The sequence below is a fragment of the Branchiostoma belcheri genome, unplaced genomic scaffold (assembly GCF_001625305.1).
Source record: "Branchiostoma belcheri isolate BF01 breed outbred unplaced genomic scaffold, Haploidv18h27 scaffold26, whole genome shotgun sequence".
Taxonomy (NCBI): domain Eukaryota; kingdom Metazoa; phylum Chordata; class Leptocardii; order Amphioxiformes; family Branchiostomatidae; genus Branchiostoma; species Branchiostoma belcheri.
The window spans coordinates 2,652,104-2,676,398 of NW_017803865.1; the positions used below are offsets into that span (position 1 = coordinate 2,652,104).

Here is a 24,295-nt window from a genome sequence, read left to right on the forward strand (position 1 = left end):
GTGTGAACATGGATGGTGTGTGTGCATCTTCACACGCAATTTGCGTTCACACATCTTCCAGTGGTTGAAGGTTCTCCGGCAATGTTGTTGCCATGGTACCCAGAACGGCATTTTCATACCAAGAAAACCACCGTTCTCTGTACTGCTCTCTGCGCTCAAACATCCACATTATGTCGCGTGCGAATCTGCTTTAGTTTTAAAAATTCAGACTTATTGCCAAGATGCAAACTTAGATAGACTGATCCCATACAAAATTATACATCTGCAGCTCAGCTTATAGTAGGCCAAAAAGAACGAGTATGAATCAAAATGAAGACATGCACAAAATTTGACCAAAATGTGGGGAATTGCTAATTGGCACTCAAATGAACCACAAGGATCAGTCTATCGCACCAGAAAAGACAGGCTTCTTGTTGCTGCGAAGCGTACAGTACATTGCGCGTTTGTGCTTCCTGTTCTCTGGAGCAGCCATGTTTCCGAAACCAAAAACAAAAGACTAAAGACCAGCCCCACAAACTCTGTCCTGCCACTTGCTACATAATGCAATCCAACACCACAGAGTGACTCTGCTACAACGCCAGTTATGTACCATTGTCTGGTCCTGGTCACTGACCTTATTTGTTTGTGACGGAAGAAGAGAAAGAAACAGAGCAAAAACAACATTCTGTGAAGGTAAACATAAACAGGTCGGAAACATGGCTGTTCTAGAGCTGCTTTATGTCCATAAGAAGCGTATCTGTAAGCAGCATGTGCCGGGCGAGGGACCATGCCGTTGCTATGCCAACACAGACAACATTTCCTCACACCCCTCCCTCTCTCCCTCCCCCCCCTCAGCGCTGCCCATCGACGTCGTGCGTAACCTCCACGACGTGGAAATTTACGAGGCGGAAACCGCGAACTTCGAGATCGAGCTGAGCCGGCCACTGCCGGTGTTCAAGTGGTTCAAAAAGGGCCAGGAGCTGGCGGCGACTGACGACATCAGTATTGAGCAGGACGAGCGAACGTACAAGCTCGAGCTGCGGAACTGTGTGATGAGCGACATGGGAACGATCACGTTCGAGGCCGGACCGCTCAAGCCAACGGCCATGCTTATTGTGAAAGGTATAATTACTCAGCTGCGTGTAATGCTTAAGGCTGAAGGCGATCGTGTCTTTTGCTTCGGCGGCGCATTTTCTTATTACAATTTCTTGCATGCTAGATGTACATGACATTGTGTAGATATAATTTCTCCAACAGCGATGCTTGGTAAGATATTAAGCTGCGATTGATAATGCCAGCGATCGTCTAGATTTTAGCGCATTTCTGTTATTGATATTGCTTGCATGTTGTACATATACTTAGCACTTGCGTAGGTAAAATGTGTCCAATGTAAGGCTAACTTTCATGCGATTTTCTCTTCAGCATTTGTTATTCCTTACTGCCATATCCAACAGGCATAGAGTATAAGCGGGCGGTATAAGCTTGCATACTTCTCAGCTTCTTATTCTTCATATTAGCTGATTATAAACAGCAATAATTGCCAGCTGCGTTCCTACAGCATTCTAATGATGGTAAAGTTACAGAAATTTGCTTAAGATCTTTTACCAGATCTAAGACATCTTCCCACGTTCTAGCCCTGCCCGTGGACATAATAAAGGGTCTTGAAGACGTTGAAGTGTTTGAGATGGAGACGGCGAGTTTCCAGATCGAGCTGAATCGGCAGATTAAGGACTTCCGCTGGTTTAAGAAGGGAGAGCTCCTTGAGAAGGGCGACTCTGTGGAGTACAGTCTTGAGGAGAACACCTACTCGCTCCACCTGCGCGACTGTAAGATTTCTGACATGGGCACGGTCCGCTTTGAGGCCGGTCCAGTCAAACCTACGGCAACTCTGATCGTCAAAGGTACAGCAAACTGTGAACTAACGCTGCGAATAATGCTCAACTGCGCTGCTTTTAGTTTATGCTACCACGGTAGAAATGCTCTCACAAAACACACTGCTTTTTAAATTTAAGTGGTATCTGCTGCAACAGATTAGTCTTGGACACAATTTTTTACCAGAGGCATGTATCCTATGATAAAAAATCATTGAGTATTAAGAAAGGAATTGATAATAATGTGCAATCTGTATGCAACATTAGTATGATGTCTAACTTGCTATCGTATTGCTCAGGATTTTTCAGATGATACTTCTGCTAGCTGCGCTGAGTCCGTTTTACAATTTTGCGCTTTGAATTCTTCAGCGTTCCTTTCTGAATGTTTCACACTAAAACCTTCCTCACAAGCAGCTGACCATTCAGATAACATCTTGTCATTTCAAAGTATGTCAGATTCTCTGACTCACCAAAATGTTTACAATCATTGTAATCTCAGAAGTCACAGAATAAAAAATAACTCCAATATAATGGTCAGCTGCTTTCCATATTTTCACTGCCATTTCCCATCCTCTCTCCCACTTTTATTCCTTCACATACATTATTCACATCTCCATCCCTTCATCCATCCATCCATCCATCCATCCATCCCTCCCTCCCAGTCATCCCATACACCATCCTTGCACCTCTTCATGACGTCGAGATTTTTGAGGAAGAGACAGCCGTGTTTGAAATCACATTGGATCACCCTGTCCCCGAGTTTACCTGGTTCTTTAAAAGCAAAGCCACAGAAGAAAGCGATAGGGTGAAGCTAGAGCAAAAGCACTGCACGTATCGCCTGATTATGAGAGCCTGTAACGTGGATGAAACCGGAACAGTTACGTTCCAAGGCGGTCCGGTCAAGTCGTCTGGCACACTTATTGTAAAAGGTACCACGACTGTCACATGTCATGTAGCTGTTGTGACGTCACATACCGTCTGTCATACATGTAGGTGTCCCGGAATGTTGTGCCAAGTTGTCGTTTTGCAAACGTTTTAGATGTCTGATAGAAATTCTCATATTGGGCTTTCTAAAAGTTTTTATTCCGGTTGCCCCAAAACAAAAGTACAAAAAATTAGCAGAATTTCCCCCATTTTGTGACACATCTCTCAACTTGACATCCAAACCTGTGTTCGTCAGTTTTAGGCAGACATTGTTTAATAGAGAGTCTGTGTAGAGGTGTTCACTGTCCTTTCCTGTCCCAAAATCCCTACTCCCCATTCATTTCTTCCCTCCATCCTTCATCTTGAGTTCTTGTTCTCATCTTGTTCACGACTCTGTAATGTCTTCCTTTCTCTATTCATTTCTTCCCTCAATCCATCTCTTTATCAATTTCCTGGTATCACCTTCCTGTAACTTCCTTCTTTCTCCATTCATTTCTTCCCTCCATCTTGTATTTCTTTAACAATTTCCTGTTCTCATCTGATCCCAACCTTCTCCGCTCATTTCTTCCCTCCTTCACATCTTTTCTTATCAATTTCCTGTTCTCACCTTCCTGTATGTAATGTTCTCCTTTCTCCACTCATTTCTCCCCCCGTGCAACAGCGCTCCCTATCGTGGTGCGGCGCGAACTGCAGGACGTGACTCTGTACGAGCACGAGACCGCAGAGTTCGAGATCGAGCTCGGACGGCCCATCGAGGAGTACAAGTGGTTCCTCAAGAACAAACTCATGGAGGCCAGCGACAGAATCATACTCGAGACGGATGGGGCCAAGTACAAGGTCACCATCAAAGACTGCCTGCTGAGGGACATGGGAACGGTTCGGTTTGAGGCCGGGCCGCTCAAGCCCACTGCAACTCTCATCGTCAGAGGTACCGGCTACAGCCAAGACCTGCGCAACTAGCTCAGAGCTGCAGTATATAGTCTGCTTTCGCATTGGGCTATATAATATAGTCTTGTATCCGTATTTCTCAATGCGCTTTCTATTCAGTGCTCTTTTACTGCGCTTTATGCCAATGCGACAATACTGCTTTGGTTCTATATGAAGTAGAAATGATTGCTACTTTCAGGAGTAGCTTTCATTTTTGCAGCTACCCTGATGTCTTGTTTGAAAGATGTTCTGTTGCCTGGTGAGGTATTCCATCACAGTGACTACATATTAAATTTCAAACTTATACAAACTTTCTTTTAGTTAATTCAGTAACTTGCCTCAGAACATCTATTCAACAAAGCTGAAGGGCCAATACTCGGTTAAAAGAACGCTTTTTTACTGCTTCTTCTTCTTCTCAGCATTGCTTCCAGTACTGCGCTTATTGCATTGTATTGCGTAGATTAGACAAATGTTCAGAGATAGACGCTACACTGCCAATTGCTGCGATCACCATGTCTGTGACACACTTCCTGTGAAGTGGCACCATTTCCTGTTATAACTAACCCCACTGTCAACACCATGTCTAACCCTTCATGTTGTATCTCTCCCACCCTCCCGTCATCTTTTCTTTAGCTCTCCCTGTTGAAATCGTGCGCGAGCTTGACGACCAGGAAGTTTTCGAGACGGAAACAGCCGGATTCGATATCGAGCTGAACCGCTCTGTGGCTGAGTACCGCTGGTACAAGAAGGGAGAACTTCTGGAGGCCAACGATGATGTCAAGATGGAACAAGAAGGACCGACTTATAAACTCTTCCTGAGGAACTGTATGCTGCAGGATATTGGCAATGTCAAGTTCGAGACTGGAAACCTTAAATCTTCTGCCATTCTCATGGTCAAAGGTACACGCGCTGTCCTGAAGCTCTTGTTGATGACTGTGTTTCCCGTCAGTCGCATCTAAGCATGGTCATCATTGGTTGTCTAGTCTGCAATTTGAGATAATCAGCCAATCAGGGCCAAGCAGGCACAAAAACAGTCCATTATTTTGTCATTCATCCTTTCTGTTTGTACTCAATTAACATCACAAACTTTAATCTCCAAGCAGATCATACGGTGGCAAGGCAGTATCCATTGCCTTCACTGGCTCATGGTAACTCCTCAACCAATGGATACTGCCTTGAAACCTTAAGATCTGCTTGGAGATGAACAAACTATCACTTCCCACTTTCACACTATACTTTCACGTTTGCATCTCAACAGCGCTCCCTGCCGAAATCAGGCGCAACTTGCAAGACGTAGAAATATTTGAAGGCGAAACCGCGACGTTTGAAATTGAGATGGCGCGACCCATCGAAGGCTTCAAATGGTTCCGCAAGGGGCTGGAGATTCAGCCTGAGGACGACATCACCTTTGAGCAGGAGGGTCTGCTGATTTACAGAGTTATCCTGAAGAACTGTCTTCAGAGCCACACAGGCAATGTCAAGTTCATCACAGGACAGCTGCAGTCCACCGCTTCACTCATTGTCAAAGGTAGACGCCAAGAGGATGCTCGCTGCTGCTTAGTTTCATTGCCTGCGCAGGCAAGATGCAGATTTCGTTTAGAGCGCTTCTTATTCATTACATAGCTTAGACTGCTCCTGCGCTATGCTTACAAATATAGCTACATCAGTAAAAAATTCTAAATGCGATGCTGTATTTAAGTGCCTAGACTTAAGCTCATAGAGAAGTTGCCTTAGTTGCTTTTCATTGCGCTATCCTTTGCAGTAGAGCAAGGGTACCCTAGAAGTAAGAATGAAACACGCTTTTAAGGCTATCAGATCAGCTGCGACATATTCATCTTTAACTCTATTTCAGCATAGCGAGTTTGCTTTCTGTCGCTTCATTTTGCACTGCTGTACATTTTTGCGCTGGCAGGGAAAAAACTTAGCCTTGGTGCCAGACTGTTGCCATGACCAGTATATAGAGAGACTATACAGACTAGCTATTGGGCTCCAGGACCAACATGTCCCTAAGTCCCTAAATCTTACCATCCTCAGTTAAGGTTTAGCTAGGAGCTGGCCTGTGTATTGACCCTAATAACAGTCTGGCATCCAGGCTAGTAGAAAGGCACATCCGCAAACAGTAAGGAAAGCATGCAAGCATTCATGTTTTCACCATGATTGTGTATCATGTCACGATGCTAGCCATCCCGGTTGAGGTTATCCGTGACCTGGAGGACCAGGAGGTTTGGGAGAAGGAGACGGCGTCGTTCGAGGTTGAGCTTTCCCAGCCTGTCTCGGACTTCCACTGGGTGCAGAAGAAGGAGGAACTTCATCCGAGCGCCAGAGTAGAGTTCCAGACAGACGAGAACACTCAACGCCTCGTGATCCACGACTGCAGGGTGGAGGACATCGGCCCCATCAAGTTCAACACCGAGACGCTCCAGCTGTCTGCCATTCTCATGGTCAAAGGTATCACGTTACCGACCAGCACGTGATCGAAGGAGAAGATGATGCAGTTTTTAATGGCGGCGCAACACGCATGAGCGGAGTTGTGGGAATGTTCACTCGAGCCGACAACAAGATTTTTTTTAACTTAGTCTATCATTCTTAAATTTGCAGGAAAAAAATAACTTGAATTTTTCATATTGTACAAAACAGGTGAAGCTTTTAACACACCTGATTTGGTAGTTGGTTGAGACATCATTCCCACAACTAAAGCAAGCAAAGCAATCTAAATCCGAGCCGTCTTTATATATGTGTCATTCTCTCCAGGCGCGACGTTTCTCCTTTATGTGCTCATCTTTTGTCTGTTTCCACTTTCTTTCCTGTGTCTTATGATGTCTTTCATTCATGTAATAACCTGTACTCTTCCAGTACTGCGCTAATCTCCAAGCAGATCTTTTGGTAGCAAGAAAACAGTTACTGTATCACATTGATAACTGGCCACCGTTTAGCTGGCAAAAGATACCGGCACAAAAAAGAAAATAAAAAAGCACAGAAAAGACTTCCAAAATAAATCAAAGCCCAAACCTCTGCTTGGAGAGAAGTACTGCGCATCTCCCCCAACCTCCTTCCTCACCTACGTTTCTCACCTGGTCGCTCTAGAACTGCCCCTTAAGATCGAGAAGGATCTTGAGGACCAGGAGATCTGGGAGAAGCAGATGGCGACGTACGAGGTGGAGCTGAACAAGCCGGACATGAACGTGTTCTGGTTCCGCGAGAACGTGCGCATCGTGCCCAGCGACGAGATTGAGATCCGGTCAAAGGGCAATGCCTACACGCTGGTGCTGCACAAGCGCAAACTGTCCGACGCCGGAGAGATCCGGTTCTCCGTCGGAGAGCTGTCCTCCACCGCGCAGCTCATCGTTAAAGGTAGACAAACAAACAAACAAACAAGCAAACCATCAAGCAGGCCTCCGTGCTCGCTGGAGGACACCTGCTGCTGCCAACTCATGACGCTAACTTCTTTCTCGCGCTCAGGAAACGTCTCTCAGGGACGATTTCTAGCTATTATAGGAAACTTTATTGACCAGCACTTGTTGAAGTTGCACTCTTGCGATCATGCTAACCAACTGCGCTATGTAGACTTCTCTTGTCAGGCATTATAAGTTGTAGTCTTTGTAATGTTTCTGTCAATACTGACAATTGTTATATTTATGATAGCGCTCATCCTAGAACTTGATCTCTTGCGCTCATGCTAACAAACTGCGCTCTTTAATCTTATCTTAAACATAGTTTTATTTACTATATGCTCTTCTTAATCCAGACAATGGATTTATGCTATAATAACGTGATGCTGAAGATTTCTTCACCAGAGAAATTATTTGACTTGCATTCCAGCGCTCTTACTAACAACCTGCGCTCTACTTTTCTTGTTTATATTGATGGACAGGTCAACTATAGATTGTAGCAGTGTATCCTAGCGCCAAGTTGGTTGCTAACTTCTGAGCATGTAGATGTAGACCTATGATTGTCACATCTCAGTCTATGACATTTCCCTATCATTGTCACTTTTAAATTTGCGCTGTGTTGGTTAAATGTACATCCAAGCATGCGACATTTCATAAATCTGTAGCTTTGTGATTGCTACATCACACTTTGCGACATTTCCTCTCTAGCCCTATGAATTGCTACATCACATTTTGCGACATTTCAGAGCTGCCTGTAGAGATTGTGCGCGAGCTTCAGGACCAGGAGGTCTGGGAAGACGAGACCGCGCGCTTCGAGATCGAACTCTCGCGACAGATCACCGAGTTCCACTGGTCCAAGAAGGGCGAGGAGCTCCAAACCGGCGCTTCCGTGGACTTCCTACAGGACGGAAACGTCTACAAACTGGTCCTGATGGACTGTAAGATTGAGGACATGGGAACCATCAAGTTCGAAACGGAGGACAGAAAGTCCTCGGCGACCCTGGTGGTGAAAGGTACACACCTGCACTGCAGCGTGGGGCCACTACAGGGCACCGCAATCCGGGCTGCTATCTGCTGCATTTGCTCTTCTATTGCGTATCTTTTACTGTACCGCTTGCGCTGCTACTGCCTTGATAGTTAGAGAATTATAGCTTTTAAAACAAATGATGAACATGCATCCAAGTTATACATAAAAAAAATTATCTTAGAGTAGCCTTTAGGGACAGCCTTGGAGTAGACGCTATCTACGAAGCGATAGGAAATAGCTGATTGCATAGCTGCTCTTCTTAGCTGTTTCAATCTTTAATTTGCAGGTCTAGTTTACATATAGTGCACTCTTTTTAGATTGTAGAGCAAACATTGCGCACTGTTGCAGCAGCTCACTTCTTGCTTGCGCTTTTCACACGGCGCCTTTTACTTGTGAGCCCTGTTTCCAGGCTCACCTATTTTGCTCATTTGCATACTTGGGACAATACCAATGCTATCCCGCTGCATGATTACCATTTCTACCATTTCACCATGTGCTCTTCCACCTTCAGAACTGCCAGTAGAAATCACGCGCCAGCTCGAAGACGTGGAAGTCTACGAGCGAGACTCCGCCACCTTCGAGGTGGAACTGAACAAGAAGGACCTGCAAGTCCAGTGGTTTAAGAAAGGCGTGCTGCTTGAAGACTCTGGTAGGCGGACGCCTGGCCGCGTGACGCCTCACGAGTCTGTGGACATCATGAGTGATGATTATAAGTACAAGTGCACGCTGCATAACTGCCAACTGGAGGACCAGGGAGAGATCAAGTTCCTCATCAACGGGCACAAGGCCAAGGCGCATCTGCGCGTCAAAGGTATCGCACCTGGCAGGTGTTCTGTGGCGCACAGGCACGCTGCGTCTGCAAATGCACTTTTTCTCATAGCACAAGTTTACAAAATTCTTCACCTATGCTAGAGTGATATTTTCTGTGTACATGTACTGCATTCTTTTTTATTGATCCAAAGAAAGAGCAGCAATGCACAGTAGTTGAAATGTGTGGATACTGCAGGATTGTTCACATACTTTCTGCGTACCGCTCTTTGCTCTTTATCGTTGTTGCTGCATCGCATAGAATAAGGTTGCTGAAATTGTTCACCGACGATAGAGTGATGTATTTTCTGCATAGCGCTCTTTCTCTTTCATCATTATTTCCTGGGTTGACTTTGCCTGGATGCCAGCCTTTTTAGCCTTCATGCACTCCTTTACAAGAAAGTGTAGTTGCTTCCTTGCCAAAAAAAGAGGAGTGTACTAAAGGTAAAACAGGCTAAAAAGGCTGGCGTCTAGGCTAGTGTTGACTATCATTCCACCTTCTATCTGTCTGTCGGCATGCACACAGAGCTGCATTCTTTCCATCTCATCCTGTTTATTATGTTGTCTAGCTTTGATGCCAGCCTTTTTAGCTGCTTCCTTGTCAGAAAAGGAGTGTACTATAAGCTAAAAAGGCTGGTATCCAGGCTAGTGTTAACTATCATCTAGTGTTGACATCATGTCTGTATGCGCAACTAGATGCCAGTCTTTATAGTTTTGATGCACTCCTTTAGTTGCTTCTGTACAAAAAAAGGGAGTTTTTAAACTAAAGTTAAGGAGTGTACTAAAGCTAAAAGGCTGGCGTCCAGGCTAGCATTGACTGCCATTTCACCTGTTCTGTCTGTCTGTATGCCAGCCTTTTGGGCCTTGTACATGCAGTCCTTTAGTTGCTTCGTTGCAAAAGGAGGAGTGTACTTTTAATGATAAGTAAAGCTAAAAAGGCAGGCATCCAGGCAAGTGTTGACCATCATCTCATCTCCCTTCTGTCTGTCTGCGCGCTCACAGAGCTGCCCATTGGCTTCCTGCTGGGTCTGAAGGACCAGCGCGCGGTCGAGCGCGACGAGATGGCCAAGTTCACCTGCACCATGTCCAAGAAGGGTCAGGTGGCCCGCTGGTTCTTCGAGTCCGAGCCCTGCGAGGAGAACGGAAAGTACCGGTTCGAGGTGGACGGGACGGCCTACAGCCTCATCATCCGCGACATCAAGCTCACGGACGCCGGGAAGTATACCTGCGCGTCCAAGGACAGCGAAACCACCGCGAACCTCATCGTGGACCGTACGTACTGTCCTCACATGACCCCTGCTGCGCTAGAGCTAATGACCCTTGACACGACCTCTGACACAGTCCTGACCCTTGACATGACCCCTGCTGCGGTAGAGCTAATGACCCTTGACATGACCTCCGACACACAGAAAATTAATAATAGGCAAAGTTGACAATGACACACCTGGACTTGACTTGACTGAAATGCTTTCAAAATGAGCTGCTAATTTTGCCATTGCTAAATCAACTTCTGCAGCATTTGTGTCTGAAGGCGTAAACATGCATAAGGCTCTTGCTCTTTGCTTTAGACACTACAGCAGCCTATTCTAGCTTGCCTTTTTCCTACATTAAGTACTCCCTATAGCTAATCTTAAAATCCTTCTGCTTTACGACTGCGACTACATTTCTTTGGCTTTAATAGACTGCGACACTTTTAAAGTATGCTGGTAAGTACCAGAAGCACACAGCATAATGCTTAATAAGTATATATGTGCTCTGACAGCGACTTTATCATTACCTTGCAGCTGCCTATTAGTAAATACATTTGCCAGTTCAAGCTTTAACAAATTCTTTTCTTGCCAACATGCACTATCAGCAATCCCTGCTCTTCTAAGCGCACTAGGGTTTTATAACAAAAAATGCAAAGATAAGTGTTGCTTAACTTAAGGTAGAACTTTACTTACAGAGTTACACGCTGACTATCTGCATGAAGATATGCCAAATATAGAAGATTACAAATTAAGAGTCATTAGCAGCTCATTCCTTTTGCATCTTCAGTAGATCACGCCTTTACAACTTCCCCACCTCTTAGTGCTGCTGCTTAAGATATAACTTTCCTTGTGGAGTTGCACACCTAGTCTTCTTCACAAAGATATGCCAAATGTGATAGTAGGCTGAATAGTTACATCATTTGCATCTTCAGTAGATCACGCCTTCCTACCTCTAAGTGCTGCTCCTAATGATAAAACTTATGGATTTGCAGTCCTAGTCTTCTGCACGAAGATATGCAAAACATGAGTAGTTACAGTTTACGAGTCATCAGAATCTCTTAGCCAGTAGATCATGCCTCCGTGACTTTCCCCCTCCTTAGCGCTGCCACTTAAGATTGAGAAGGACCTAGAAGACGTGGAGGTCTGGGAGAAGGAGACGGCGGTGTTCCAGACGGAGCTGAACCACCCGGACCGTCCCATCGTCTGGTTCAAGAAGGGTCAGCAGCTGGCGGACTCGGACACGGTGGCGATCACGTCCGAGGGCATGCGCTACTTCCTCACCATCCGCGACGCGCAGCTGAGCGACATGGGGACGATCAAGTTTCAGGTCGAGGGCCTGAAATCTGCTGCGACCCTGCTCGTCAAAGGTAGCCATGGCAACCGTTGCCATGCCAACCAGAAGCGATGCCGCAAATGCACTATTTCATTGCTTAGGCTGGCAAATACTGTTAAGAGTACTAGTTGCACTTTGCTCAAATGTGGGCGCACCAAGCTGCTATTTTATCTATCTTGTATCTTAGAATCCCCACAATTGATAAGGCAAATACCTTTAGTTTTGGGAATGCTGTTTAAAAAGCACAAACTAGACAACAGACACAGCAAGTAACATCTTTGATTACACTTTGATTCAAGAGACATGCGCATGTGCGTCATCTTAGTTAGTAAGTACTTGGTACTTTAAGTTAGAAGTTATGATAAGAACCCGTGCATGCATGTGTGCGTTTATAAGCTCTGTAGAATTGCGTCCTCTAAGTTAGTGTTGCGGCAGCAGTGGTTCTATGCTCTGTATCTATAATACAGCAGTTGCTGGTCCATTTGTGACCAATGCGATGCGAAATTTGATAGCGGCATTTCCTACTAACCATCCAGTACATATCCAGCCATGCCACTCCACGCATGCAATCTCCAATCAGATGTTCTCACAACATTTGCTTGGAGATTAACTTCAATCCATGTACTCATGCATGGGCCATTCAAACTCGACTACTGGATACATACAGAGATTACTTCGGTCCATAAAATTGGAAGGAGCATGACGAATTTCACTCAAAACATCCAGAAGTGATATCTGTATCTGATCCAGTAGTAAGAGTTTGAGCAGTCTCTGTACCGTTTACTGGATGTCTCACCTCCACACCCGTCCATGTCCCCCCACCAGAGCTGCCCTACACCTTTACTGCCGAGCTGGAGGACCAGCGTGCCATGGAGCGCGACCCCCTCTCCACCTTCACCTGCGAGATGTCCAAACCGGACATCGAGGCCACGTGGTACCGGGGAGAGGAGAAGCTGAAGGCTGGGGAGAAATATGAGATGGAACGCGACGGCTGCGTGCACCGCCTGCTCATCCGCAACGTTCGGCTGGACGACGACAGCAGCTACACCTGCGCGAACAAGGACAACAAGACGACGGCAAAGCTCACCGTGGACCGTATGTATCCGTAGCAACGCTCGTCGTCAAGTCCTTTGCAGTTCCAAGCTTCCCTGCGTCACACATTTCTCCAAGTTGCCTTCCCAAATGCCTTCCCAAATGCCTTCCCAAATGCCTTCCCAAATGCCTTCCCAAATGCCTTCCCAAATGCCTTCCCAAATGCCTTCCCAAATGCCTAGCTATGCCTGTCATCAAGTCCTTTCCAAGCTTCCCTACGTCACACCTTTCCCCCCAAATGCCTTCCCTTTACCAGTACCTGTACCTTGTCCCTCCCCTTTATGCCTTCCCTTTATCTTTCCTGATGTTCCCTTCTGTATGTATCAGCAGCAAAGCTCGTCAAGTGCCAGCTTCCCTGCCTCCCATGTTTCACCCAGATGTTTCCCCTCAATACATTCCCAAATGCCTTCCCTTTACCTCTTCCCGATGTTCCCTTCTGTATGTATCAACAGCGAAGCTTGCACCAGGTTCTCTGCAGTTCCCAGCTTTGCTGCTAGATGGCATTCACCCAAATGCCTTCCCTGTATGTTTCCTCCAGTACCATTCCTTTTCTCCTACCCTGCAATGGCACCAATGTGCTGGTGTCTTTGAGCATTTGTTTACTTTCCCAATGTCTTCCCAATGACTGAAGACAATTGTCTTCACCTGTTTTACCTCCTGTCCTAGCATGGCCCCACCTGTGCCCATCCCTCTCCCTCTGATTATCAACCCCAGCCTCCTGCCTACAGATGATCCCAGTACCTTCCCTCTGAACCTTCCCTTTTCTCAATGTACCCCTGACTCCCAGCAAGCTTGCGGCAGCTCAGTTCTTACTAAGGTTCCCAGCGTTCTATTGCTGCTACCTTCCCCAGCCAGTTTGCTCTATAGCGATCACTTTGCCATCATTTGTCTTCACTTTCTTTCATTTTTTACTTTCATTGTCATTCCTATTTTCTGCACTTTCTTTGATTCCCTTTTCATTGTCATTCATCACTTTATGCATTTCATTTTTCCTTACATTTCATTTCTTGAATTCATCTTGTATATGTCATGGTAGAGACTACGAACTGGTAAAATCTGGTAGAGATCCCAATAGGAGTCTTTGTCGATTCTACTAGATAGAAGTGTCCACCCTGACATATACACACGATAAGACATTGTTTGTCTTTACATCTTTCCCCTCTTTATTCTTCACCATCTCTTCACACCATTGACCAAACAGCTGAAGGGTAAGACATTGTGTTGACATGATGTCTCACAGCATTTCCTTACTCTCTGCAGCGCTTCCTCTTGAGATCGTGACCGATCTTGAGGACGTTGAGGTCTGGGAGAAGGAAACTGCGACCTTCGTCATCGAGATGAACCACGAAGGCCGAGAGGTCGAGTGGCAGAAGAAGGGCGTGAAGTGCGAAAAGAGCGAAACCGTTGATATGAAGTCCGAGGGTTACAAGTATTTCCTGGTGATTAAGGACTGCCAGCTGTCAGACATGGGGACGGTCAAGTTCCAGTCTGACAGACAGAAGTCCTCGGCGACTCTGCTCGTAAAAGGTACCCTGCTGTAAAAAAACATGGCCATCCGCTGTAGCTGTACCTGTCCTCTCGTAGCGTGCTGTCTAGCTGCTTGTAGTGTTCTATCTATAGCTGCTCATAGATTCAGCAAAACATTTGGTTGATTGGATACAGTCTGAAATTGTCAATTTAGTCCGGATGTAAAATCAGATGTCCGGATGTAAAATCACATGTCGATTTCAGATGTCAATGACATCTGAAAACTTGTTTTGTTTGTACAGTGACTGTCAAATTTATGATAATCATTCTGAATCCAGATTCCACCAAATGGCTCTGTGCTGCTTAGTTTTTAAGGGCGTTTGCTGCATTTGCAATAGCTAAGCGCTATGTTATTGCCATTGCTCCTTAATTGCTGCTTCAAATCTTGCAATTATTTGTAATTTATAATGCTGTAGTCTAATGATTACTGGTAGATATGCACAGCTAGTTAACTAGCAACAGCAATCTGCATGAAAATGCAAGCTCTCTCTGCTAACCTTAGATTGTAGTTCTGCTCAAGCTCATTTGTGCGCTCTTAAAAGAAAAACGCAAGGCACAAAAACTCTGCAGCTGCCCTTGCTTACCCTGCTGTATGCGACTAGCCTCACTGACAGCTCTCACTCTGTCAATAGTAGCAAATATCGCTCCATGCTGCAAACTTTTCTTCCAGCTGCTGCTAATTTATAGCGCAACATTGTGTCATTGTATGTAGCGCAACATTGTGTCCAAAGCCACTGTCACACATTCAGGACTTTCTCATGGTCTGGAGAGGGTCGGCTATGAGGAGTCCATTGTCAACTATGTGTGACAGGGACTTTAACCTACATCATTGTCATCTCCTGTATCTGATTCATTGATTTCATTTGATCAACTGGGAAAAATGCTAGTATATGCAATGTGTTTCTCCTAGTGCACAAGAAATTGTTACTCATCGACAAGCAACTTGATAGATTTTGAAAACAGGCAAACATTTCAAGTAGCATCCACTACTTTTCATTCAATCTGTAGTTGAACAGGTATTTACAGGTATACCAGAATCTGTACTTGAACAGCACAGTATATAGGTGATCAGATTCCGTTAGCCACTGACAAAAAGCTTCTTGAAATGTCTGACAGTTTTGAAAATCTGTCCAGTTGCTCGCGAAGTAACAGTTTTTTGTGTTTCTCATGATCATCACTTGTCATTATCATCATGTCTAACCTCCATTGGTCATTAGTGACCCATTAACCGACCACCTGTCCACACACAGAGCTGCCGGCAGTCTTCACCAAGCAGCTGCAGTCATGCCAGAGGCTGGAGTTCCAGCAGGCCGTGTTCGAGTGCGAGACCTCGCGCGGCACCGCGCAGTGCAAGTGGTTCCGCAAGGGGGTTGCCATAGAGCCTTCCGACAAGTACGAGATTCGCGCGAGCGACCGGGACCACATGCTCATCGTGCACGACGTCCGCTTCGAGGACGACTCGGCGTACGAGTGCCGCATCGTGGTGGGCGGCGAGGACACCACCAGCGCCGAACTTACCGTGGAAGGTGAGAGGTTTTGAAGGGTTTGGAGAACCCCCATAAGAGCCTCTGCTTCACCTGTGTAGCATGATGTATTTTTTTGCTGCAACTTCCCACCACCAAGTTTTTACCTTTACCAACTCAACACTCCCTTTCCTTTCCTCTCCTTTAAGTGTAAGCCTCTGCTTCAGCTGTGTTACATGATGAACTCTTCTGCAATTTCTCACTGTTATTAGTGTTAAGTCTATACCTTTACCAACTCAACCCTCCCTTTCCTTTCCTCTCCTTTAAGTGCAATTTCTCACTGTTAAGTCTATACCTTTACCAACTCAACCCTCCCTTTCCTTTAATTAAGTTCACTAGCACCAAACTTAATGCGGAAGGTGAGAGGTTGAAGGGTTTGGAGAACCCCCTTAAGAGCCTCTGCTTCACCTGCGTAGCATGATGAATTTTGCTGCCCCATAAAAACCCCCATAAGAGCCTCTTCTTCAGGTGTCAAGTTAACACATAACAGTACAAGGCAAAGCTTGTTCTAGGTATTTCACAGCTGCGTAGTCCCCTTCTTCCTTTCTTGCCATAACTGCTATGCTAAGTCTTAGAAGCATAATTTGGCTGCGAACTTTTCCTTGCACCTGCAATACATGCGCAACGTTTCAGAACACCAGACAATCAGTGTCTCCAACAGGTAACTGTATGGTCCTTTTCGTCTTCCTTACCATATATGGTATAACGTCTTAAAATGCTGACCCTCCTACTTCTTGCCCCTTGCAGAGGCGCCTGCTGAGATTATGACACCACTTAAGGATCAGACAGTCATGGAAGAGGAGACAGCCACTTTCACTTGCGACGTCTCTAAGGAGAACGCAAAGGTAAGCTGAAGGAACAGTTACTTCTTCATCATCATGTTGTATGACTCAAACAGACTTTAGGTCTACTCTCTCTCTCTCTTCTCTCTCTCTCTCTGTCTCTCTCTCTCTCCCTCCCTCTCTCTCTTGCCCTCTTTATCTTCCTCTCTCCCTCTCTCTCCCTCTCCCCCTCTCTCGCTCTCCCCTCTCTCTCTCAATCTTTCTTTCTCTCTCTGTCTGTCTGTCTGTCTCTCTTTCTCTCTCCCCCCTCTCTTGACTGAAGTTAAGATCTTGTATACAGGTTTGGTATAATTTGCAGTTGCGAACGATTGATGAATGATTGAACGGGTAAATGGGAACATGCCACCTTGTTTCAGATGCTAAAACATCAGTCACTTGATGTAGCAATTGTGAAAGTGAAAGTCCTTTGTTCCTCACATCTCCAGGTGAAGTGGCTGAAGGGTGAGCTGGAGGTGAAGCCGACCGAGAGGATCGTGATGGAGGCTGTCGGCAAGACGCACAAACTGACGATCCAGAAGGCCGAGCTCACCGACCAATCACCTTTCTCCCTGGTGGCCACAGGAGGCCAGACCACAGCCAATCTTACCGTCATCAGTAAGTACTGCAGTAATAGTAGTAGTACTGTAGTTACTGTTACAGTAGTAGTAGTAGTAAGTAGTACTGATCCAGAAGGCCGAGCTCACCGACCAATCACCTTTCTCCCTGGTGGCCACAGGAGGCCAGACCACAGCCAACCTTACCGTCATCAGTAAGTACTGTAGTAATAGTAGTAGTACTGTAGTTACTGTTACAGTAGTAGTAGTAGTAGTAAGTAGTACTGATCCAGAAGGCCGAGCTCACTGACCAATCACCATTCTCCCTGGTCGCCACAGGAGGCCAGACCACAGCCAACCTTACTGTCATCAGTAAGTACTGTAGTAGCAGTAGTACAGTAGTTACTGTAGTAGTAGTAAGTAGTACTGATCCAGAAGGCTGAGCTCACCGACCAATCACCTTTCTCCCTGGTCGCCACAGGAGGCCAGACCACAGCCAACCTTACCGTCATCAGTAAGTCACAAGCTCTTTAAGAGTTTTAAACAGGCACTCCTGCAGTTCTAGAACAAGCTGCTAGGGGCTCAAACTCGTGTCACTTCTTACTGTCATCAAACAACCATACCAACAAACCAGCCAATCTTACTGTCATCAGTAAGTCAGAAGCTCCTAAAACATAGCCAATTGTTCCCATCTCATCTATCCCTTTGTCTTAGTCTTAGTTATACACTAAATCGACGAATACCTGAGAAAATGCCTTGAAGTGGAGATAATATCTTTGGCTCCTGTTTTGCCTGTGAATGAAGCAAGACGAAAGTTTGAAAGTTTCGTTGTCATGTCATCCATGGTTGTAGTGATATATACTTTTACATTAAACACTTAGCATAAACCAAAAGGTTTCTCCATGAATTATGCGTGATATATAACCTGATGAATTTCCTTCCCCCAGAAATCCCGCCCGAGTTCTCGCTGGGTGTGAAGGATGTGAAGGTTCGTGAGACGGAGACAGCAACCTTCAAGTGCGAACTGACAAGGGACGCTGACTTCGTCAGGTCAGATATCAAAGAGACACAGATTGTGCAACATGATAGTTGACTAACATATCATGTTTAACTTATCATTTTCAACATTCAAAGAGTTTTGTAAATGGGCATCTCTGCGTCAGTTTGATGGACAATTGCGGATCATGATCAAAGTCGTAAAGTTGTACTGAAGAAGGCCAGTTACTGTAGGTTCCAGTGTGAGACTGTTGTTACTTCTGGGACAGAAATATTGTGTTGGGTGGCAATGACCTGTGCTAGGTTTGTATGTTTGGGTTCCAAAGTGGGTGGGTGGAGATTTGGTATTGCTTGATAGACAGAGTTTTGAACTGGTGTCAAGCCTATAGTGAAATTGTATCAGAACTAATGCATTGTATGATATAATTCATTAACTTAAAACATTATATTATGAACCTCTGGGAGATTGAAATCTGTGATTTCTTGTTTCCCCCCCAGATGGAGGAGGAATGGAGACTGGATCGACACAAAAGACAGCGAGAAGTACGAGACAATCGGCAAGGGCCGTAAGCACGCCCTGCTGATCAACAACTGTGTGCCGGAGGACGCCATAAGCTACACTGCTGTAGTCGGCGAAAAGGAGAGCACTGCCAAGTTAGAAGTGGAAGGTAGCGTGGACGCTTTCATTCTTAGCAGCGACGGCAGAGAACCAAGTTTACCACATTCTGCATGGCTTAGTGATGCAGTTTTGGCTATCCCCTACACCAGTAGTATATGTAGTGCGGTTTTGGCTACTAAATGTAGTATGTTGAAAGGGGCCCTGCATGCCCCTTTATGTAAAGTGTAATCAGCCTTTTTAAGTCTTACACACACACATAATTCGTAGGCAGCCACAAAATTAAGACAGCGCAATTCTAGCCTCATGATTTAAGGCAATTCCTTAGTGATTTGTAATCTGCAGAAAAAATTTTGGAGTGATTTGTAATCGCTACCTGCCAATACAGGGCTTCTTTCAGCAAGAACTTAGTTACCGTTCATATGTGCTTGCAACAGTAGTGCTGCACCAAACAACGCTAACGATCGCACGCGCAGCTTCCAATGCTTAGCTATAGGCTTTACATGCTGGCTGGTAGACACGTAGCATAGTAACCCACGCACTGCTCTGTAGAATAGCTATCCTAATTTCGGCAAGCAGATCTTTTGGTGACGGCAAAGACAAATTGGCCAGGCAGTATATATTTATTTGCCATCTGGGCTAGTGTAAAAAAGATACCATTACAAAAAAGAGATCCCAGTAAAAACCTAAAAACACACCAAACACAAGCGGAACCCCAAACCTCTGCTTGGCGAGAGTCGCTATCTGGCTGAGTTCACGCAGAAAAATGCACAATATCTGCTGCACAGCAAGCTGCTAGAATAAGCGACGATTGACTGCAGCTATGGCTCGTAGCTTAGCGTGTGACGACCGCAGAAGCCTTTCCATGAGTGCTCACAGCTTTGTCTTCTCCTGGCTGCACGGTGACGTGAGTTTGTTGTGACGTGTGTGTGCATGTTGAGTGCCTGTTGGGTACATCACAGTACCCGGGGTTTAGGTGCTTCACTAGTACTTATCGAAAGGGCTCGGACGTAATGACAATCCTGTGTCGTTTTGTACAAGTCCTCCCACAAGAGAAGGCTTCCAAACTTCATGGAAGTCGTATCCCCTCTTCATGTATTTATGTCTTCCTTCTTTAAATCTCTCAATCTATTTTGCAAGAAAACTCACACCAAGCCACTTTGTGGCCTAATTCTATTCCGTCACTCTAATAAACAACCGGTACGAAATCTGATCTCGTCCACCTCTACTCTCTCTCTCTATCACTCTATCTGTCTCGTCTGTCTCCTCCCTCCCTTGCTAATACGTTCTGTCCTTCTGATCCCCTCTCCCCGCTCTATACGTGTTATAGAGTTAGTACGGATTGTTATACCGCCCGAGCCCACTTCGGTGATTACCAATGAGGTAACTAAATTCGAGTGCGAGCTCAACACGGAGAAAGCAGACGTGACGTGGTGGAAGGAAGGCGCGGAGATCCGACCGGGGGAGAAGTACCGGATGGAGAAGGATAAGAAGAAGCACACGCTGTTTATCGCCGACACCACCGAGGCCGACGCGGGAATGTACTCCGTGACCGCCGGAGAGGACCAGGCGAACGCTCCACTGACTGTGGGAGGTTCGTACGCACGAGCGAGTCATGGCGTTTTCGCGCGTTTCTCTCTCTAAAAGCCGTTTTACCTTCTTGCGCGATGGTACAGTAAAGTGCTGCTGCGGCGGATGCGATCATGATCAGGCCTGTACTTTTTTTTATATAATTTATGTAGCAGAAGTTTCAGAAAATAGTTTCATCAGGTTGGTAGAGTGGGGTTTTCTTTTATACAACCAAACTTGTCTTGGCTTGCTTACGTTTCAGTGTCTAGCAGACACCTTCCTCAGAGCAGAACTCCAGTCTGAAGCTCTGAGGAAAGTGTCTGATAGACATCGAAATGTAAGCAAGGTAAGACAAGTTTGGTTGTGCAAAAGAAGACCCCTACATGTATATCCTGTATCAGAAGTTCCTTTGGTGTGCCCCTGTCATAGTGCTGCAGCTTTTAACACAGTCTGCTGCGATGTGAAAGTCTTTGGCAGTCGGGATATCCATGCCCCTTATGGCACGATCACATCTGTTGCAGGCCATCATATATTAACATTTTGATGCCCTAGCATTTTCCTACAGGCTGTGATAGAAACAACCTGCAACAAATGATCTACAACAGCTGAATTTGGCAGCACACCCACACAACTTACAATCCAAAGGATCCATCAGCTTGCAATTATTAAATGATGATTGTACAACATATGTGGCCAGGCCATCACTGCACTCAAAACATTTGCCATCAACCATATGAATGTATTCCTGGACAGGCCAATTTTCATGATGTACTCCACCTTCTGAAGACTAACATTATGCTTGAGTGCAGCAGTAAGGGGACTGGTATCCATGATTGCCCTAGACTTTCCTGTCGCAGCGGATCGCCAAAAGTTGACGTGACTTCACTCTCCCATGCAGAACTATCCTGCAACAATACTGTAACCTCTCTCCCACGGTAGTATTGCTGTGGGGTATCTCTGCTTGGGAGAGTGAAGCCACAGACAGGGGCTGTACCATCAGTATCAGACTGAATAGCAGTTTAGTCAGTTTTGTTCATGATGTGCGCAAACAAACTTCACATCAGTAGTGCGAATGTTCTTTAGCATAGGTTGTTTATTTCTTAGACTAGGTCATCTACTGACTGTAGTACATTTATCTATAATTTTTAGTTTTTTTATAATAGGGAAACATTGGTCGATGACCCAAGTGCAAGAGTTACATAACATTAATTGAATACATAGCACTGTAGATGATAGATACCTTGGAGTCTTCCTAGTAGGTGTTGTGTAATATCAGGAATATACATTGTACATTGTTTCATTTCCTAACTGATAGATGAATATACATAATGATTGGACATTGTTACATTTCTTCACTGGTAGATGAATATACATTGTACATCTACCAGTGAAGAAATGAAACAGTAAGAGGAAGACTTACTGTTGCCTTTCCCGTCTGGAACGTTTCAGAGCCCCCCCTGAAGATGATTGAAGGTCCGAAGGACCAGCTTGTGATTGAGAAGGAGACGGCGACGTTCTCCTGTGTGACAAACAAGGACGGGGAAGTCAAGTGGCAACGGGCTGGGCAGGACTTGGAGCCCAGCGACAAGTACAAGTAAGTCTGAGGAAGCCACTACAATTTAGACAATACAGACTTATACTTGTGGCTACCTTTGCGACCAATTGGCCAGTGATATACAGTCAAATCTGTACTAATGACCACCTCTGCAGAAGAATTACCTGGCCATTAAGACAACAGTTACTTTGTTATAGCCAAAAAATCACTGAGCAAATTTGTTTTGTTTTGATCTAACTTACACTTAGTCCAATCTTTCATAATTATGCTGGATGAAATGCACAGGCTAGGGCTTTACCCAGTGCACTGTATGATAGAACTGAACCTACATAGGTAGTATATGTTTGTAAAGCCCAGCCTAGGTATGAGAAGGACGGCACGCGTCACAGCCTGCTGATCCAGGACTGTATATTATAATCTGTTATCAGTATTACTGGTTAACTCTGACTGTATAATCTGTTATCAGTATTACTGGTTAACTCTGACTGTATAATCTGTTATCAGTATTACTGTTAACATGTAACTCTGGCTGTTGTTACTCCTGTAGGTATGAGAAGGACGGCACGCGTCACAGCCTGCTGATCCAGGACTGTAAGCTGGACGATAAGGACACCTACACGGCCGTGGCAGGAGACCACAAGCTGTCGGCAAAACTTACTGTCAAGTGTAAGGAAACAAGCTTTGTCTAAACTTCTTACTGTTATATAGCAGGTCCTAACCTAAGGTATTGCACATTTCTTTTTGTCACATTCCTGGTGGTAACACCTACACGGTCGTGGCAGGAGACCACAAGCTGTCAGCAAAACTTACTGTCAAGTGTAAGGACACAGGGTTTTATTAAAAACTTCTTACTATGATATAGCCAGTCCAAAACTAAGGTATTGCACATTTGTTTTGCCATGTTCCACAGCTGTGGCAGGAGACCACAAACGCACATCTAAAATGACAAAAAGTTTGCGTACTGACTCTTCATTTTTTTTATTATTCTTTGGCAAGTCTTATCATTATGGTATTTGTTAAAAACCAAAGGGTCTACTTAAATAGTCATTCTTCCACTAAAGATAGCATGTATATCGTCATATCATCAAGAAACTCTCATGAGCCAGACATTCAGTAGTAGGCTGTGTTAGATGATGACCACATAGACGGACTTATACTGTGTTATTTTCCTCCTCCCCCAGTGCCGGCAGTGAAGTTCGGACTCCCCCTGGATGACCAGGAGATTATGGAGACCGAAACCGCGACCTTCGAGACAACCGTCTCCCGGCCGTGCAAGGTCACATGGAGGAAGGGCGGAGTGAACATTGAACCCAGCGAGAGGTGAGAAAAACTTGTCATTCCTCTGGATGTATGAAAACTTCATACAACTGTTACAACACTAATTGTAAACATATGACAAGGATACGCTGTATCGCTGATAAAAGTGAGTTTTTTTTTCACATAACTGACATAATTGTGTAATAATTATACACCATGGCAGGTATGCATTTCTTAAATGTATACACCAAAGCTGCTTGCGATTGAGATGGGGTACAGACAGATTTACCACTATAGTCCAATTATCATCTACAAAGCTCAGAAACAGAAAAAAAGGTGTATTACCTTTATTAAGGTGTCTGACCATCTGCCTCCATCCCTTTCAGTTGTGAGTTTGAGTTAGGGTTTCCTGGATGATCACATTATCATGATTAGAACCTTGTTCCTAAGACAACGCCTTGCATCTATCCCCAGGGTGAGAGCACTAGAAGACGGACTGAAGCACACACTGATTATCGATGACTCCGTGGTGGAGGGACTTTTGACTGGAAATTATGTTTAACTTAACTTTTACAATTAGAATTTTATAGTCTGACACAACACAGATCTGTACATGTACAATCCTTATGTTCCTATGACAATGTTATATCCTAATGTTTCGCCAGGGTGAGAGCACTAGAAGACGGACTGAAGCACACACTGATTATCGATGACTCCGTGGTGGAGGATGAGGATACCTACACCATCCTGGCTGATGAGTCAGAGGCCTCTGCTAAACTCACAGTGGAAGGTACGTTTGTTTGTTTGTTTGTTTGTTTGTTGCTGCTTTTGTACAGTGGAAGTACGTCTGATGACAACTACATGATGTGACTATTCCATATCAAATTGAATGCTGTCATTACTACATATGATAAGATCATACAGTCTATCATAGCAATGAATCATATTGAAGTGCTGAACTGTTTGTACTTCCACCAGGCCTTAAAATTGAGTGCTCTACAAAATGTACCTAATGTTTGCCAATTAACTGCAATAATAAAAAATAAAGAGACAAACTGTCATATTATACATTACTGTGCCACCAAATATTGCATTTTCAGGTATCTTATGAATTAGATAAAAAAGATAGACTTGTAATGTTTAGCTGTAGCCTGTTCTACCAAGTAATATGTTGATAGATCGATAATACCAAGAGCTTTTCAAACTGAAGTCTCTTGTTTCACATCTTCCAGCTCTTCCGCTGAAGTTTATCCGTAAGATGACCTTGGCCACCGTGCC

General features: G+C 45.0%; 2 protein-coding genes across 2 annotated transcripts in view; both read left to right on the forward strand.

Moving 5' to 3' along the window:
- The first annotated feature begins 695 nt into the window (after window positions 1-695).
- Window positions 696-6,292, forward strand: LOC109471811 (titin-like). Its single transcript, XM_019771165.1, has 6 exons — window positions 696-1,101; window positions 1,614-1,880; window positions 3,436-3,702; window positions 4,335-4,601; window positions 4,960-5,229; window positions 5,883-6,292. Exons 1-6 carry the CDS (start codon window positions 696-698, stop codon window positions 6,173-6,175), a joined length of 1,770 nt encoding a protein of 589 aa, XP_019626724.1. The 3' UTR covers window positions 6,176-6,292.
- Window positions 6,293-6,393: 101 nt separating this feature from the next.
- The window catches only part of LOC109471812 (titin-like), a 30,237-nt gene continuing 12,335 nt past the window's right edge, over window positions 6,394-24,295 (forward strand). The window contains exons 1-18 of the mRNA XM_019771166.1: window positions 6,394-7,052; window positions 7,837-8,103; window positions 8,629-8,747; window positions 10,046-10,196; window positions 11,275-11,541; window positions 12,333-12,602; window positions 13,860-14,126; window positions 15,377-15,652; window positions 16,397-16,494; window positions 16,917-17,085; window positions 17,972-18,074; window positions 18,519-18,688; window positions 19,967-20,230; window positions 21,655-21,799; window positions 22,308-22,426; window positions 22,942-23,080; window positions 23,492-23,560; window positions 23,683-23,807. Of these exons, the coding sequence (XP_019626725.1) occupies window positions 6,842-7,052; window positions 7,837-8,103; window positions 8,629-8,747; window positions 10,046-10,196; window positions 11,275-11,541; window positions 12,333-12,602; window positions 13,860-14,126; window positions 15,377-15,652; window positions 16,397-16,494; window positions 16,917-17,085; window positions 17,972-18,074; window positions 18,519-18,688; window positions 19,967-20,230; window positions 21,655-21,799; window positions 22,308-22,426; window positions 22,942-23,080; window positions 23,492-23,560; window positions 23,683-23,807 (3,229 nt within the window). The 5' untranslated portion in view covers window positions 6,394-6,841. The remainder of the gene's footprint in view (window positions 7,053-7,836; window positions 8,104-8,628; window positions 8,748-10,045; window positions 10,197-11,274; window positions 11,542-12,332; window positions 12,603-13,859; window positions 14,127-15,376; window positions 15,653-16,396; window positions 16,495-16,916; window positions 17,086-17,971; window positions 18,075-18,518; window positions 18,689-19,966; window positions 20,231-21,654; window positions 21,800-22,307; window positions 22,427-22,941; window positions 23,081-23,491; window positions 23,561-23,682; window positions 23,808-24,295) is intronic.